Source organism: Cryptomeria japonica, chromosome 3, assembly GCF_030272615.1.
Source record: "Cryptomeria japonica chromosome 3, Sugi_1.0, whole genome shotgun sequence".
In the NCBI taxonomy this organism is placed as follows: domain Eukaryota; kingdom Viridiplantae; phylum Streptophyta; class Pinopsida; order Cupressales; family Cupressaceae; genus Cryptomeria; species Cryptomeria japonica.
In genome coordinates this window covers 456635152-456651255 of record NC_081407.1, presented here as the reverse complement: position 1 = coordinate 456651255, position 16104 = coordinate 456635152, and the positions used below count along the sequence as shown (strand labels likewise).

Sequence of the window (16104 nt, the reverse complement as noted above, 5' to 3'; positions counted from 1 at the left end):
TTGTCCTTACATTCAAAGAGAATTGCATCATCATTAACAATTGTAGATTTGAGGTATATATCCTTAACATTTGTTTTAGTATTTGTATTATTTCATTCAAGGTCAATTCCTAAACAGGGGTTTGACTTAGGCAAGCTCGAGCTATTCCTAACATCTTTCCCTTTCTTCCAGTGTGCAGGAAATAGGTGTAGGAGCTGTACTCAGGAATTTCGGCATGAATTTCTTCTTATCTTCAGTGACATTCTTCTTTTCTTTGTCCTTTTATTCATTGATATTTGTGCATTCACCAAACTTTTCATTATTCTGAAACTACAAGACAGATTCCTGTATCTCTTTTCCACCTTTCATACTTAAGCCATTACTAATATGACCTTTAGCATCTTCAAGTTCCCTTTTTAGATTCATCACTTCTTTCTAATTTTGAACATTCTTTTGTCTTCTCACCAAGCTTTGTTTCATATTCATCAATAGCCTTTTTTCCTTTGTCCAATAGATCCCTTAAGAAAGAAATCTTCTCAATTGCCTTCTTATATTTGTCTTTGCACTCATCCATATCAACCAATGCAAATCTCAACTCACCTTCCATATTGACAACTGTTTCAACATCATCCCAATCACCTTGATCTAAAGCATCCATATTATTCAGCTCTTCTTCAAACATAGTGTTCAAAACTCTGGATCTACCTCAAGCATTTAAGCTTACTCAAGAGGAACCTTGTTCTAATACCAATTGCTGAACATACATTGGATGTTGAGAGTGGGGGGGGTAAATCAGTATAAACTAAAATTCCATACAAAAAACTTTCATCAACAGTTAAATGAAGACATTATAAGATCATTCATATCTATCACACATGAACACCAAAATTTTATACGTGGAAAACCCAAACTGGGAAAAACCACGGTGAGTGCCAACTCACAGAATCAATCCAAGTTATATAGAAATGTTTTACAAAAGAGGAAGCTCATTGCTCCGGACTTGTAGACCAAGGCTATTGGCTCTTGGGGCAAAATACAATAAAAATACATGCTCACTGAAGCTAACTACAACAGGGCAAGATACATAATTGCAACCTATAGAAAAATAATTGCATGAACAAAAGCATCTCATAATGCTAATTACAATCATTGTTATAGTACAATCTCTAACCTTATTAAAATATCTAGACCACCAAATCTTTGGATCATTGCTTCCATATCAACTATCACCTCTGCACTGTAATCCCTTATGATATAGCAACTACAATCACATCGACATCCTTACATCAAGTCGCGCACACTCATTGCTAAATTCCACACTCTCATATCTCATCTTTTCTTTTCAACAAATCATCACACATATACCAAACTGGAACAAAAACATCCTCACCAAGTCGGCCAAAAGAAAGATTGTAACATGTAAGCACATTTCTGACCCAAGATATACCACCAAACCAAAATATGAAACACATAGAACATAATCTGGACCAAACCAAATCAAACTTGCAACATTGGACCAAAAGAATACTTCACACGCAATCACCAGACCAAAAAATATATGTTACATTTAACTCCAATAACATAGCCCAAACACATGTACCAATCACATCATTTCACAATTGCAAAAGTCCGGATCACAAAGATCAAGTTTCCAACTGTCCTTACAATAAAAAACAAGTTGATATCAATTGGATCAACTGCCAACGCAACTTGTTCATGTCCAAACCATAGAAACAATCATAGTGACCTCTTGTCCAAAGAAATAACTGTAAATACTTCAACACTGTAGCTAACTTTGCTGATGTTCGGACCAGAACCCATTCAGACTACACAGTTTGACATCAATGACAACAAAGCATATATCTGTAATACTAGGACGAGAGAGAATGTTTAAGATATGGTATATGTGAAATGAATGCAATCAAATGCCTTTTAATATTAGCACATAACATCAAATTTGTAAAACTTGTGTTTATTTGACCTAGGATTAGAAAATAAAAGGGATTAGTTGACCAAAATTTGAATTCTGGATATTACAAGGTTAAGTTCATCACTATAAGGTCAATCTTACAAGTGTAAAAATAATTTAGATGGACAAATAGTTGACATTTAGGTGCACACCATATGAGATGAGCTCTATAGATAGGTGTCATAAATATGTGGTCTAGGTGAATGTATTAAAATACTATGCCTGGAAGATAAATATGTGAAAATAAAAAGATAAGAATAAATAAAAGTTAAACCCAGCTGCACACAAGAATACACATGTGAAAACTTTTCTTGTGAAAAAAAAACTTGTGCCATGGATTGGGTCCCTTGCATTGTTTTGGTGTGTCGGACGTTATTGGAATCTTCTATCCTGTTATATGCCTAAAGCCTACGTTCAAGAACTAATTCTTTCTTTATAAAACTCAAATCCCACGTTTTACCCGTGTAGAGACTGCCTGGGTTGGAGCTGGTCCAAGCAAAAGTTGGCGAAGGTTAAATTGGAAAAAGGAAGAGAGACAGAATGAAAAAGAGGCAGCGGGAAAACTGCAACGGATGACAAGAATATGAAGATCTCAACATCCTACTGCCAAAGCACAAAGGAATGTTTTTATGTTGTCTTCCAAAAAGATATAACAAGAAGACAAGTAGGAAAGAAAATGACAAGGCATTTATACCCCTGAAGGGAAATTTATACGGTCAGGGGAGTTGCAGATGACTTGCAAAGTTGGCAAACAAGGAGCCGTGGTGATGCTCCACAGCTGCAAAGGGCAGGGGAAGCACAACGAGCTTTCCTCAAGAATAATGCAGGATCATCTTATAAAGACCGTGGGAGCTCTGTGGAGCCTTACCTCAGAACACGCCCACTTTTCTATACTTCATTCTTTTTTCTTTTTTCCTTTGGGGAGTAATCTCCTTGAATTGGGCTTACCATGTTTGCTGCCCAAGCACTAGCAGGACAAGCCAAACCAGCTCCTTGGATCGCTGTTCATAGATCCAGTGGATATTCGCGCACACCCAATTCCAAAACTGCTACATTTAGGTCCCTCTGTTTCCGAGAATCATATAATAATTTGGGTTATGGTGCTTATCCCACGAGTATTGGAATTGGAGGGAAAACACTGCATAATGGCAGAGTTGTTTCTCCTAGGGCAGTGTCTGATTCCAGAAACTCTAAGCCTTGTCTTGATCCGGATGTCAGCCAGGTACATTCTTTTTTCCCTTTCTTATTTCATTTTATTAATTCAGCTATAAATTTTAATATCCACATGCCTTTCAAGAATCAATTACATTCAGCCTTGAGATCATTTAATACCTTTTGTTATTGGTTGGATTTAGTCTGTATGATTATAAAGAAAAGTATTGGAGCTAATGTATTTCTTAATTAGCATCGTCCAAATATGAGATAGAGAGTAACAGCCCTTTTGACAACCAAATGACCGAGGAAATCAGTGAATCAGGGAAAACAAAATGGAAGATATCTTAGAAATAGGATTTCAATACAAAATGACCAAGCTGAAACTACTAGCAAGCCCCAGAAGATTACCTAGGGTTTAGTGGAGTTTAGAAAAGAGTAAAGGTTAAAAAACTTGAACTAATATTGGTTGCTCATGCTTCCAATTCTATTCCTTTTCCTTTTAACCAAATATAAGAATTTGTATGTTAAAAAATTAATTTTTATAACTTTATTGCCCGTTTTTGTTCAAGAACAATGGGGTAATTACTGCCGTGTTTACAGGATAGATCATAATAAGCTTAATATTTAGATTTACCGCTTAGCATCAATACTAAACAATCTCTAGGTATGCAATGTCTCGTTCTCTTAATGCAATGTACCTTTCCATATGATTCTATAGCCATGCACATGGAAATGCAGTGTCATTCAATAATCTTAATGTTTTGGTTGTCTCTTTGATATGAATTAATTGGAAAAGCTTGGTTTATTTCAAGTAGGTCATACGGTAGAAACCCAAAGGGTGTAAAATTCAAAGAAAATAAATCTATTAATAAAGGGTATGTTGGATGACATCTTTTTTACTTGAGTACAAGTATGAGTTTGTATATATATATATTATGTCACAAGGTTCATCTTGTGTTCTACTTTGACAAGGAAAAAATTCAGAGTAAGTTCGGCAAGGTAAAAATAAAAAAAGTTGTGATTAAATTTGCCTAATACAAATTTGATTTTTTTAATATAAGAAATAAATCCACAAAATCGTCAATATAATTAGAAACTACTAAACTTATTTGAAATTTATATAAAACGATGTCACATTTATAAATCATGGTAAACTTATTAAAGCGAAATCATTGTTGCTAGATGCATTACTCAATTCATCATAAAAAAAAGCTAGGCTCATTTGCAATTGCTGTATTCAGGAATTTGCTGGATTTGTGAAGAGGTGGAATTTTTTACTGATTTGTTCATACACAATTGTAAATTACTGCAAATATAAATAAGATCTGCTAACTTTTCAGCCAACAACTTGTTCCTTTTTTAGGAATGAGTATTGTCAAAGCAGCTCCAATTCCTCACACAAGTTGATAAATTTGCTTCTTAATTCAATATTTCAATAGCAAGCATTGCAGTTTGGGGGTTTGTGCTCCATAGACCATCCGTCATCTGTACTCAAGGATATTAACTTGTGACATGTCATATTTGGTTACTGACATTCCAAACATCCATTCCGTTGTCTTGTATTTCTAACAATTATATTTAATTAGGCTTGTAGCTATTAGATTTGATTCAAATTTCTCAATGGTTTCATAAAGCCCTACTATAACTTCACAATCATTTTGTCTATCAATGTGAAATATCTTAAGCTTCAAATAACAAGTTGCTGCATGTATAAATGTGTGGATCATTCTTCATTTTCAATGTTACCAAGGTAAACAATTCAATTCAATATTTAAATTTGTTAATTTTTATATATTAATAATTTAAAATCTAATTTAAATATTTTAAAATATTAAATTTTTAATTTATTAAATCTTAATATGAAAAAATAAAAGTAAAAAAATATATCAAAATAGTATTTAATATTTAAAACTTTAAATATGTTAATTTCTTAAGTTTAAAAAAAATCTTTCTAAATAAAATAATATTTAATATATAAAATGTCTATTATTAAAAATTAAAAATTAAAAATGAATGTATAAAATAAAAAAAAAGGTAAAATAAATTAATGCCTAAATATGCCTAAATTAGAAAAACATTAGAACAATCACTGCTATGCATAGCTGTGAATCACAAACCTGCAGAAATCGACAGCGACCTAAGCTTAAGGTGCCTGCAACTTGTTGATTTGTAGCTCCTTTAGATTTTTTTAGTGCTCAACTCTTGACGAGAATTTTCCTACGATCTCTCAAGGCATAGATAGCTACAATCCACAACTACTCACCTGCAATTACTGGTTCTAACTCACTTTGCAACAACTAGATGTGACTCACTTTCAACATCACTTGGAGAGCATATCAACCTGAAACAAAATATGCTTCATAAAGAAGTCTTGCCTATCATTCTTTGCTTTTTGTTTGCAAATCGCGTTTCAACTCTTTTGGATGTTAATTTATAAGAAAAATATATCAAATCCTAATAAAAACGCTTTTAAAAAATGTATTTTAATAAAAATACCTTCACCTTTTTCTTTATGTATCTAAATATGTATTTTAACAATTTTTATACCTGCGCTAAATTTGATGTCAGCGCTTCTGAGCTTTTAGCCTTGAAGGCGAAGGTCTTAGACCTTGAAAAGAAGTTGGTGAATCTCTTGAGGTTCAGCTTGAAAGTGATGCACAGGTCAATCCTTTTTACATTACACTTTGTCTGCTGCAGAAGAAGGTGCTTGGGGAGGGTGGTGATGATGATGGAAACTACAAGGACTTGCTTAAATTCCTCACTGAGAATTGGGGTGGCCTATTTGCTTAGCCACTTGTTAGCTGCATTTTGGTTTTTTTGGTCGCTTAGTTTCGAAAACCTAAGACTTTAATTACTGCTGGTTTTATTACTCTAGATTGTTTTTTGATATTAAAGATTGGGCTACTGTTATTGTGTTGTTAATGTGTTGTTGAGGGCTTGCTAAAGCTGCCTATGGGCTGTTTTGTCTAAAGGGTCAGCACCCTAGTTTTGCTCTTAATTAATATCAAAAACAAAATGTAGTGAAGCGAGGCCTCTAATCATCCCCGAACTCCTCATCACTAGAACTACTGGACTCCACATGGTCAAGCTCTGCCAAACTAATATCAGCCAACCTTGCCTCTGTAACTGTAGCATCCTCATCAACCTGTGCTAGCTCCTATCTCTACATCCTACCGTGTTGCTATGTCATGCCCTTGCCACACTAGGCATAACAGCCTTAATAAAAACAGATTTGCAGCCATTATTATAGGAAACCTGGACGAACATATATTAGCAATTCAAGGGGGCCGACCTTATAATTGAGTCTAAGCAAAATATATAAAAATAATAACTGTTCAATGTTAAGGACTGACTAGATAATTTCAAAGGAGGCAGATTGGAATTAAATATTAAGAGGGTTGACTAAATATCAAGAGGGCTGACTAAATTTGGACAGTGTGACCAGGTAAAAAGCAGTTTATCAGTTTTAGTTGTTTTCTAAGAGAATTATCTAGAGTTACAGCAAGTTTTATGACTATGATCGATAGATATCTCTAAGACTGCACGCAAAAGATTTCTGAATTTTGTGTGTCAAATATTAGGATCCCAATGTTTTGAAACATGATTTTCAAATCCTAATCTTTAGGTTTTCTGTTCCTTACATATGAAATTTGAATTATGGGTTAAGTTCTTTTATGTTTAAACTTAGATTTTTGAAGTATTCTGCATTTGATTGTTCTTTTCATTAAACAAAATTCTTGATCTCTTTCTATTAAATAAAATGCTCTAACAAGGGAACTTGTTTTTCTCTATTGGCTATTGGCACATGGCACAATATATATAGATTCATAGAACCTTCTGAGAACCATTATATGTAGTCGTTCCCAGCTATCTATTTGCCTTTAGGGTAAAGCCTTTTTCTATACCATATCCTGGATATAGTGTTTCTTTTACCAGGTAGTGTTTTTAACTTTTCCTAGTTCTTTTCAAATAAGAGAAAGGTATCAAAGTTGTCTTATAATTTTGATTTCATTTTTAGATTACTTAGAGAAGTCAAGATTTTACTTTTACAAATATACACAGCTTTCAGAGGAATGCTTCAGCATTTGAAAGACAATCAGCTCTAGGAATTTTTAGCATTCAAAATTGCCATTGCTACAACTGGGCATGCTACTGAGAGTTTACTGGTTCAGATAATTTTCTTTCCTAGGGAGTCCCTTGCTAGAGGAATAATTTATTGGGGAGAGCAGCATCAATGACATACCATATAGACATAATGCATAATTGATGAAGAATTGTTAAAGAACCTTGAGCTGTGTGTTGTTGTTCATGGGCAATTATCCATATGTCATATTCAATGTAGAAAGTTAAATAATGCTCCTATAAATGAAATGAATGCTAAATTCTAATTTTTAATTTTCAAACAGAATGATAGAGAGCATGTGTTAACTTTTAAGTTCATTATGAATATACATAAATGCCACATTGTTCAATGATCTCACTTTGACCCTTTTATCAAGCATCATGAATATATTTTCATTTCCTCATAAGATAAAAATGCAGATGCTTTAAAATGATTATAAAGGTAACTAAGGGGAGTGTTTCGTTTCCTTCCATATAATTGTTTCCAAACAAATTGTGCTGTAGTTATGTATTTCTCACCTGGATTTGGCAATGTTCTGAAATTAAGGATGCACTATGAGAGGTTTGAAAGTGGTGCATTTTCGGTACTGATATGTTTTCTTCTTCATCTAAATAAGATACTATTGTAAAAGCTTGGAGTTATAAAATTTTCACCCACCTTGTGGTTGTTTACCAGAGTGTATTGGGCATCATTCTTGGAGGGGGTGCAGGAACTCGCCTGTATCCATTGACGAAGAATAGAGCAAAGCCTGCTGTACCTTTGGGTGCCAATTACAGACTGATTGATATTCCTGTCAGTAACTGCATCAACAGTAACATCACAAAAGTCTATGTTCTTACTCAGTTTAATTCTGCCTCTCTCAACCGCCATATTTCACAGGCGTATGATGGAAACACTGGTAACTACAGGAATGAGGGATTTGTGGAGGTACTTGCAGCTCAGCAGAGTCCTGAAAACCCCAACTGGTTCCAAGTAATATTCCATTTTGTTATTTTTTTTTTATGGTCATGTAGAGATAAAAGTTATGGGAGGCACTTGCTATGTATTTACTGACATCTATGTGGATCATTGTAAACTACTTTGTATGGCAATGTTGCATTCTATAAAAGTTTTTACTCAAGAAGCATACGAGGCTTTATATTTAAGCAACAATTATGTAACTTTCGTGAACAGAAAGAGTAATCAATAGAAAGCTTCTGTGGATCTTTTGCTATGTGCACATCTGAGAAGTAAACTCATCTGAGAACAACTTTTGTATTTTATTGAGATTGCATTAAATTGATCATTCATCTTTTGACTCCCAGCAAGACAACAGAAAATGGAACAGTATGTAAGGTGAAATCTTCCTTCCAATTGGAAGGGGAAGCTCCCATGTAACTAAAACAATCCTGAAAACCTACACTTTGGACAATCTACAAGTACTCACACTGTGCACACTAACTCTTTGGGAGTTTGGATTCAAATTGAGATAGGCTAAACTTAACCTACCCTATCTTTTAGGTGTAGGCTATGAGCACAAGACTGCAATTAGCTTCTCTCTCACATGGAATTTTATATATTATGACTCTAAATTGAATAAATTAGCAGCTAATCTAAACACAGCAGTCGCTTATTTTATTGGCATTACACCAAAAATATATTGGAGTAATAATGGAGACAATTTATTTTGCATCACCCCAAAAAATATCTCTCTTCACCAAATCCTTCACCCTCTTCCCCTACTCTATCTTGGACTTAGGTCACTGATTCGATTCTGCTGTCATAACCATTAGTTGCAATACCTCTTGCAACTCAAGAATCTTTTCGAAGAATGAAATATGATGCATATCTAGTCTCTACAAATTTCAAGAATTCCTTCTTGGAGAAGGTCCCGAAGAGTGCATGTAAACTGTGGTGGTTGTAGATAAACATCTGCGCATCTCTAGCATCATTGACAATTGTTTTGATCCATTCAATCTTTCCCATGTCCTTGAGTGCTTTATTCATAGCATGCAAACAAGAAGTGTTAGCAACAATCAAGAAGGAAGTCTGCGAGGGGGGGTGGGTAATGAATCAGTCTTCACTGGATCTCAGCAAAACTTCAAAACATAAACTGATAAACTGTAGCAATAACAGATAAGCAAATCAACAACACAACACACAACACCAAGATTTTGACGTGGAAAACCCGGTTAAGGGAAAAACCACGGTGGGAACCTATCCACAATAAGATGATACTCTGAAGTAGTATGTGAAAATATTACAATGGGGAATGCACATGCATTCAGGCACACTGCCTAGAGCTCACTGCTCAAAGATATATGCCTGAAAGGCTACAACCCTCAGGGATGTCTCACTGACTTACAATATGATTCAGACTACAATCCGGAAGGAATGAACTGCAATGATAGCATCTACAAATGCCTGATCATAGTTTTGGTTAAGCACAGTTGTCTGCTCTGCAACACCAATCTCACCACAACACTTCGCTGAATGATATATCCTTTTTCGCACAATCACCTCTCTTTGATAATGCAGACACAATACCGACACCTAAATTACATAAGCATCTCACCTATATATACAAGTCATCAACCTTGATAACAAGGTCGGCTAAACCCTCAACCCTCAACTCACAATTACAAAAATTACATTACACGATACAAAGATCGACCACCGGACCAATATTATGATTTACATTACATGGCATGGACCTAATTCAAATTCCCAAATGATTACATCCATTGGAAATCCCGCCAAGATCAACCGCAACACGCTACATCGCCATAAATACTGCATAACACGCAAATCATCACTGGTTCATAGAAATCACCAAAAACTCGCACAACGATCAATGCGGATCACCAAAACAAATAGGACATGACTAGGAAACACTGACAAGCACGTTATAATCATCCGGAATAGTTGCACGAACACCTCTTTTCAAATCTTCATCGGTCAACGTCTCAAAGCTTAAGAACACAGCCAATCAGCAACTGTCACGAGGAAAGATAACTTGCGGAGCACCAAATCACGAACCATCTGAAATGAAGATACACAAGATCATCCCAAACAATAATCCAAAGTCTCAGCACAAGATCTAATCACATCGGAATATACCGGAGAAAATACTGGATTGTGATCAGCAAAACCAAACTATAAAACCGGATCAAAAACTCTTCACCGGAATAACTCACATGAATACGTTGACATTAATGACAACAACATATCCTAGCAACAACAATGAACAACCAAATCTAACAATCTCCCCAATAATCCAACAATCTCCCCCTTTGACATTGATGGCAACATATGAATGTGAAAAATAGTCAATGCAAAGAAAGAAGACATCACCAGCAAAACTCCCCCTAAGATCAAGATAGATAAAGCAGTTTTTCACATGATCTCTCTCCCCCTTTGATAGCAATGCCAAAGATTTCCAAAACAGAAAATCAAACTCTCTCCCCCTAAAACACATAACCAAAAATATCAGAAATCTCTCTCCCAAAACACAGACTACTCCAGCAGAGGAGCAACACCAACTCATCAATCCGGATAAAAGAATAAGGCTCTAAATTCCATCAGATCGATGCAACTCAATGCATCTAATTCTCATCAGGAGGGGTGGATACCCCTAACTTGTCTCTCAAATAGACAAATGTATCTGCAGGCAAAGGCTTAGTGAAAATATCAACAATTTGCTCCTTTGTAGATACATATTCCAGCTTCACCTTCTATTCACTGACTTGCTCTCTCAAGTAATTATATTTGATTGATATATGCTTAGTCTTTGAATGTTGCACTGGATTCTTAGACATGTTTATAGCACTGAAATTATCACAGTATATAACAGTAGGTTCATCATAAATAACTCTGATATCTTTCAACATTTGCTTCATCCAAACTATTTGAGTGCAATTACTAGCAGCAACAATGTACTCAGCTTCAACAGTAGATAAAGATACTGAATGTTGTTTCTTGCTAGCCCATGAAACCAACTTCTTACCTAAAAAGAATGCTCCACCGGTAGTACTCTTCTGGTCATCAACATCATCAGCCCAATCTGCATCAGTGTAAGCACACAACATGAAGTCATCATTCTTTGGAAACCATAAACCATAATCCTCAGTTCCCTTTAGATATCTGAATATTCTTTTAACAACAGTGACATGACTCTCTTTCAGATCAACTTGATATCTAGCAGCCATATACACAACATGCATAATGTCAGGCCTAGTCTGAGTAAGATATAATAGTCCACCAACCATAGATCTGTACAAACTCTGATTAGTTTTAGGAGATTCATCATTTTTAGACAATTTACAACTAGTCACCATAGGAGTTCCAACCGGTTTGGAATTATCTAATCCAAACTTCTTTAGCAATTCCTTCACATACTTAGTTTGAGATATAAAGATACCTTTTTCTGTCTATGAAATCTGCAAACTGAAGAAAAATTTCATCTCACCAATCATAGACATCTCAAATTCTTTTTGCATATCATCGGCAAACTTCATACTCATATCATCATCACCACCAAAGATAATGCCATCAACAAAGACTTCAACAATCAAAATGTTATCATTTTCAATCTTAAAGTACAAATTACTATCAACAACACCTTTGATAAATCCCAATTTTAGCAAGTATTTGTCTAATCTAGCATACCAAGCTCTAGGAGCTTGTTTCAATCCATAAAGTGCTTTCTTCAACTTACATACCATGTCTCCATCATCTGACAGTGAAAATCCATCAGGCTGTTCAATGTAAACTTCTTCTTCTAGATCACCATTCAAAAATGCAGATTTGACATCCATTTGATATACCTTGAAATCTTTATAAACAACATAAGCAAGCAACAATCTAACAACTTCAATTCTGGCAACCGGAGCAAAAGTTTCTTCATAATCAATCCCTTGCTGTGAATAACCTTTGCAAACCAGTCTGGCTTTATTTTTGACTACTTCGCCGGCTTCATTCAATTTGTTTCTAAAAACCCATTTAGTACCAATAACATTTTTATCCCTAGGTCTATTGATGTATAGCTAGGTCGGATCCCTTGGGTGGGCCGACCTAGTCAACCAAATTACTAATGGGCCTTCGGCCTTAGCAATTCCCCTTTGTATTGGCCCCTATTTGAGCAGGTAAAGTAAATTCCTATAATTATAACATGTAAAGGACTTCATGTAACGTGTGGCCCTAATTGGGTGTATGGGTTAATGTAACTTGTAATTCAATAGGTCAGGACCTATTGAATGTGTAACTTGTAACTTGGGGCAAGACCTATGTAATTTAAATTATGTAACTTGGCGCCGATCTCTCCAAGGCCGACCTAGATCTTCAAGTGTTTGAAGGCATATAAAAGGGGAGCGACTTGAGGTCACAAAGATAATCAAGTCAAGCGTCACATCTATGCTACATATGCAAATTATGTAATTGTGATCTGCACAAGATAAGCAACGAATCTGATCTTCTTATATCAATGAATCTGATCTCCTTGGTGAAGCAAATCCCCTATGCATTGAGCGAAATTGTCTTCTAGCTGGGCGGACATCGTCCTAGGTCTACCAAACTTGCTCCTAGGTCTGCTGAGCTTGCCCCAAGGCTGCCAAACCTGCTCCAACGCTGCTGAACCTACTTTAGGCTATGCTACATCTGTTCTAGGGCAAGCAAACTCCCTCACATGATATGCAATCAACAATTTGGGCGATTGTTTCAAGTTTGACTTGAACTGTGATTCAGATAAGTTCTTTGTATGCCCTAGAAGGGCAGTATTGTAATTTGCTGCTATATCTAATCTAATCAGATCTGAGATCTTTCGTTGCTGGGTTTTTCTTCCAAGAGGGAGGTTTTCCCAGGGTACATGTGTGTTATGCATATGATTTACTTTGCATTCTGATTTTCTGTTCTATGCTGCTAATCTGATTGCTAAAACTAACATGGTATTAGAGCTTGGTTCGTACTAATTGTGATCAGATTATCAGAAGCCTTCATCCTCAGTCTATCCTTCCATTCTTCAGTCAGCAGGGCATCATACATTAGAGCTGAAGATAGATTGGATGGTGCATCCAATTTCACTTCATGGAAATTCAGAATCATGATGGCATTGAATGATCTCTCTAAGTACATCAGCAAAGAGTCTTTCGAGCCCTCAGCTGAAGAAGAAAAGGAAGCTTAGAGAAAGGAAGATTTTCAAGCTCAACGGATAATAGTGGATCACGTCAAGGATCATATCGTGCCTCTCATCGCCAAGCTAAAGACAACAAAAGAAATGTTCAACACCTTGGAGAAGATGTATGAGATCAACAACACCAGTCGCATCCTATCATTGAAGCAACAACTTCGCCACATCAAGATGGCAAAAGGAGAATGTGTACCTGCATACTTCAAGAGGATATCTGATCTGAAGGATCAACTCTCTTTCGTTGGGAAAGTTGTTGAAGATAGCAACCTATCCATGATGGCTCTCAATGGTCTTCCATCTTCTTGGGAAGCATTCATTCAAGGAATCAGTGCAAGGATTGAACTTCCACAGTTTGATCGCTTGAGGACAAATTGTTTACAAGAAGAGTCATGGCTAATTGCAAGAGGACTTGAGCGTGATCATTATGATGTGGAAAATCAAGTTCTTGCTTCGCATATGGAGAAAGGTAAAGGAAGAAAGTGGGATAGAGACAGAGGTTCTGATTTTGCTCCTAAAGCAAAAAGGAAGGACGACTTATCTCACATCCAGACACTTGGTCATTTTGCTCGGGATTGCAAAATCGGGTCTTCTCTTGCTTCCTCTGCAGAAGTTGGCATAGGAAATCCTTAGAAGGAACATAAGTCAAATGAAGACTTCCTTTTCTAAAAGGGAAGAAAATGTCAGAAGGAGCTTCAGAGGGAGCTTGTTGTTTTCAGCTTCAGAAGGAGCTTGTTTGTTGTTTCAGCTTCAAAGGAAGCCACATCCTTGGTTAAGGCAATCTTCCGGGAGAAGATTGAAGTGAAAGCCCTCGGTTAAGGCAATCTTCTGGGAGAAGGTTGAGGTGAAAGCCTTCGTTCCACCCTCTGCAAGTAGGCATGGTGTGAAAGATCCCTGATGGATCCCCTTGCCGATCTGCTGTAGTTTTTAAATTAATAAACTATATTTTCTTGTGTTTCCTTTAATGGTTTTAGAGAATAGACAAAAGTTGTAGAAGGTTTGTTTATTTTTGTGTTTTTGATAGTTTTTCAGCAAGTAATAATTGAAGAACAAGTACATGAAAAGAGTACTGGAAATAAATGTTCATACACAGCCAAATCAGAATCGTACCAAGCAGATTTCTGATTATTTAAATCAAATAATTATCCAAATAGTGATTCCAAACAATTCCAGGAAGATTACAATAACAATGATTCCAACCTGGATAAAGAGTGAATACTGCAATCAAGAATGAAGCTGCTGCAAATGTCCAACGCTCTTACATAGCTCCATGTGGGAAGAGAAATGGCTGCAAGGTACAGCCGTACGGTTGTTAGGTGATGCCAAGCTGGAAACCCCAACCTCCACGCTGAACCCTAACTCTGTCCACTGAATCCTCCAGAAAGATGTCGTACCAACTCCAAGGCACTGAAACTGAATGCTAGAACCAATAACCACTGTGCTGGGGGCTACGTCCTAGACAGGCAAGACCCAGGGGTTTTCGTCCCAGATGTTGAATCGCTCTCTAGAGCAAATTCTCCAAATCAAAGATGAAAATGTGTAAAAGATACGAAGAATTAGGTCTCAACTTCCTTATAACACCTTCCCACTTAGCTCGAACCCTAAAAGTGACTCAATGTGGCATTTAGGGTTAAAATGTTATATTTCTCATTTTAAGTTGCCAATTGCATAGAAAAACGAACCTTTTTCAAATATAAAGAAATCCATTCACCGAAAGGATCTGAGTCAAAAGAGAAATATTTAGAAAAGTCCAAGACCTTTCCAACGAGCTATTACACCAAGAGATACACATCCAGATGAGGCCAAAAACCCCTTATTATACCAAAATGGCTATAAACATAGCCTTATTTAAATAATAAACGCTAACTTAGGAAATATTAAAAATATAACCCAAATAGTTGCAAAATGCTCAAATGACACCACAAACCAGAAAGTCAACCTGCCACTTGTCTGTGATTGAAGTCGGAAATCAAGGATCCACTGGCAAATTAAACTTCAAAACATAAACTGCAGCGATAATAGATAAGCAAATCAACAACACAACACACAACACCAAGATTTTGACGTGGAAAACCCGATTAAGGGAAAAACCACGGTGGGAACCTACCCACAGTAAGATGATACTCTGCAGTAGTATGTGAAAATATTACAATGGGGAATGCACATGCATTCAGGTACACTGCCTAGAGCTCACTACCCAAAGGTATATGCCCGAAAGGCTACAACCCTCAGGGAAGTCTCATTGACTTACAATATGATTCGGACTATAATCCGGAAGGAATGAACCGGAATGATAGCATCTACAAATGCCTAATGACAGTTCCAGTTAAGCACAGTTGTCTGCTCTGCAATACCAATCTCACCACAACACTTTTTTGAATGATATATCCTTTTTCGCACAATTACCTCTCTCTGAATGTAGACATGATACCGACACCTAAATTACATAAGCATCTCACCTATATATACAAGTCATCAACCTTGATAACAAGGTCGGCTAAACCCTCAACCCTCAATTCACAATTACAAAAATTACATTACACGATACAAAGATCGACCATTGGACCAATATTATGATTTACATTACATAGCATGGACCTAATTCAAATTCCCAAACGATTACATCCATCGGAAATCCCGCCAAGATCAACCGCAACACGCTACACTGCCAGAAATATTGCATAACACGCAAATCATCACCGATTCATAGAAATCACC

At 36.2% G+C, this 16104-nt stretch overlaps 1 protein-coding gene across 2 annotated transcripts in view; it reads left to right on the top strand.

The window, feature by feature from the left end:
* The first annotated feature begins 2375 nt into the window (after positions 1 to 2375).
* The window catches only part of LOC131037477 (glucose-1-phosphate adenylyltransferase small subunit, chloroplastic/amyloplastic), a 76902-nt gene continuing 63173 nt past the window's right edge, over positions 2376 to 16104 (top strand). Inside the window, exons 1-2 of one of the 2 annotated variants that reach the window (XM_057979284.2) lie at positions 2376 to 3170; positions 7902 to 8198. In XM_057979284.2, the coding sequence (XP_057835267.2) occupies positions 2898 to 3170; positions 7902 to 8198 (570 nt within the window). In that variant the 5' untranslated portion in view covers positions 2376 to 2897. The remainder of the gene's footprint in view (positions 3171 to 7901; positions 8199 to 16104) is intronic. The other variant, XM_057972951.2, reaches the window with a different exon arrangement.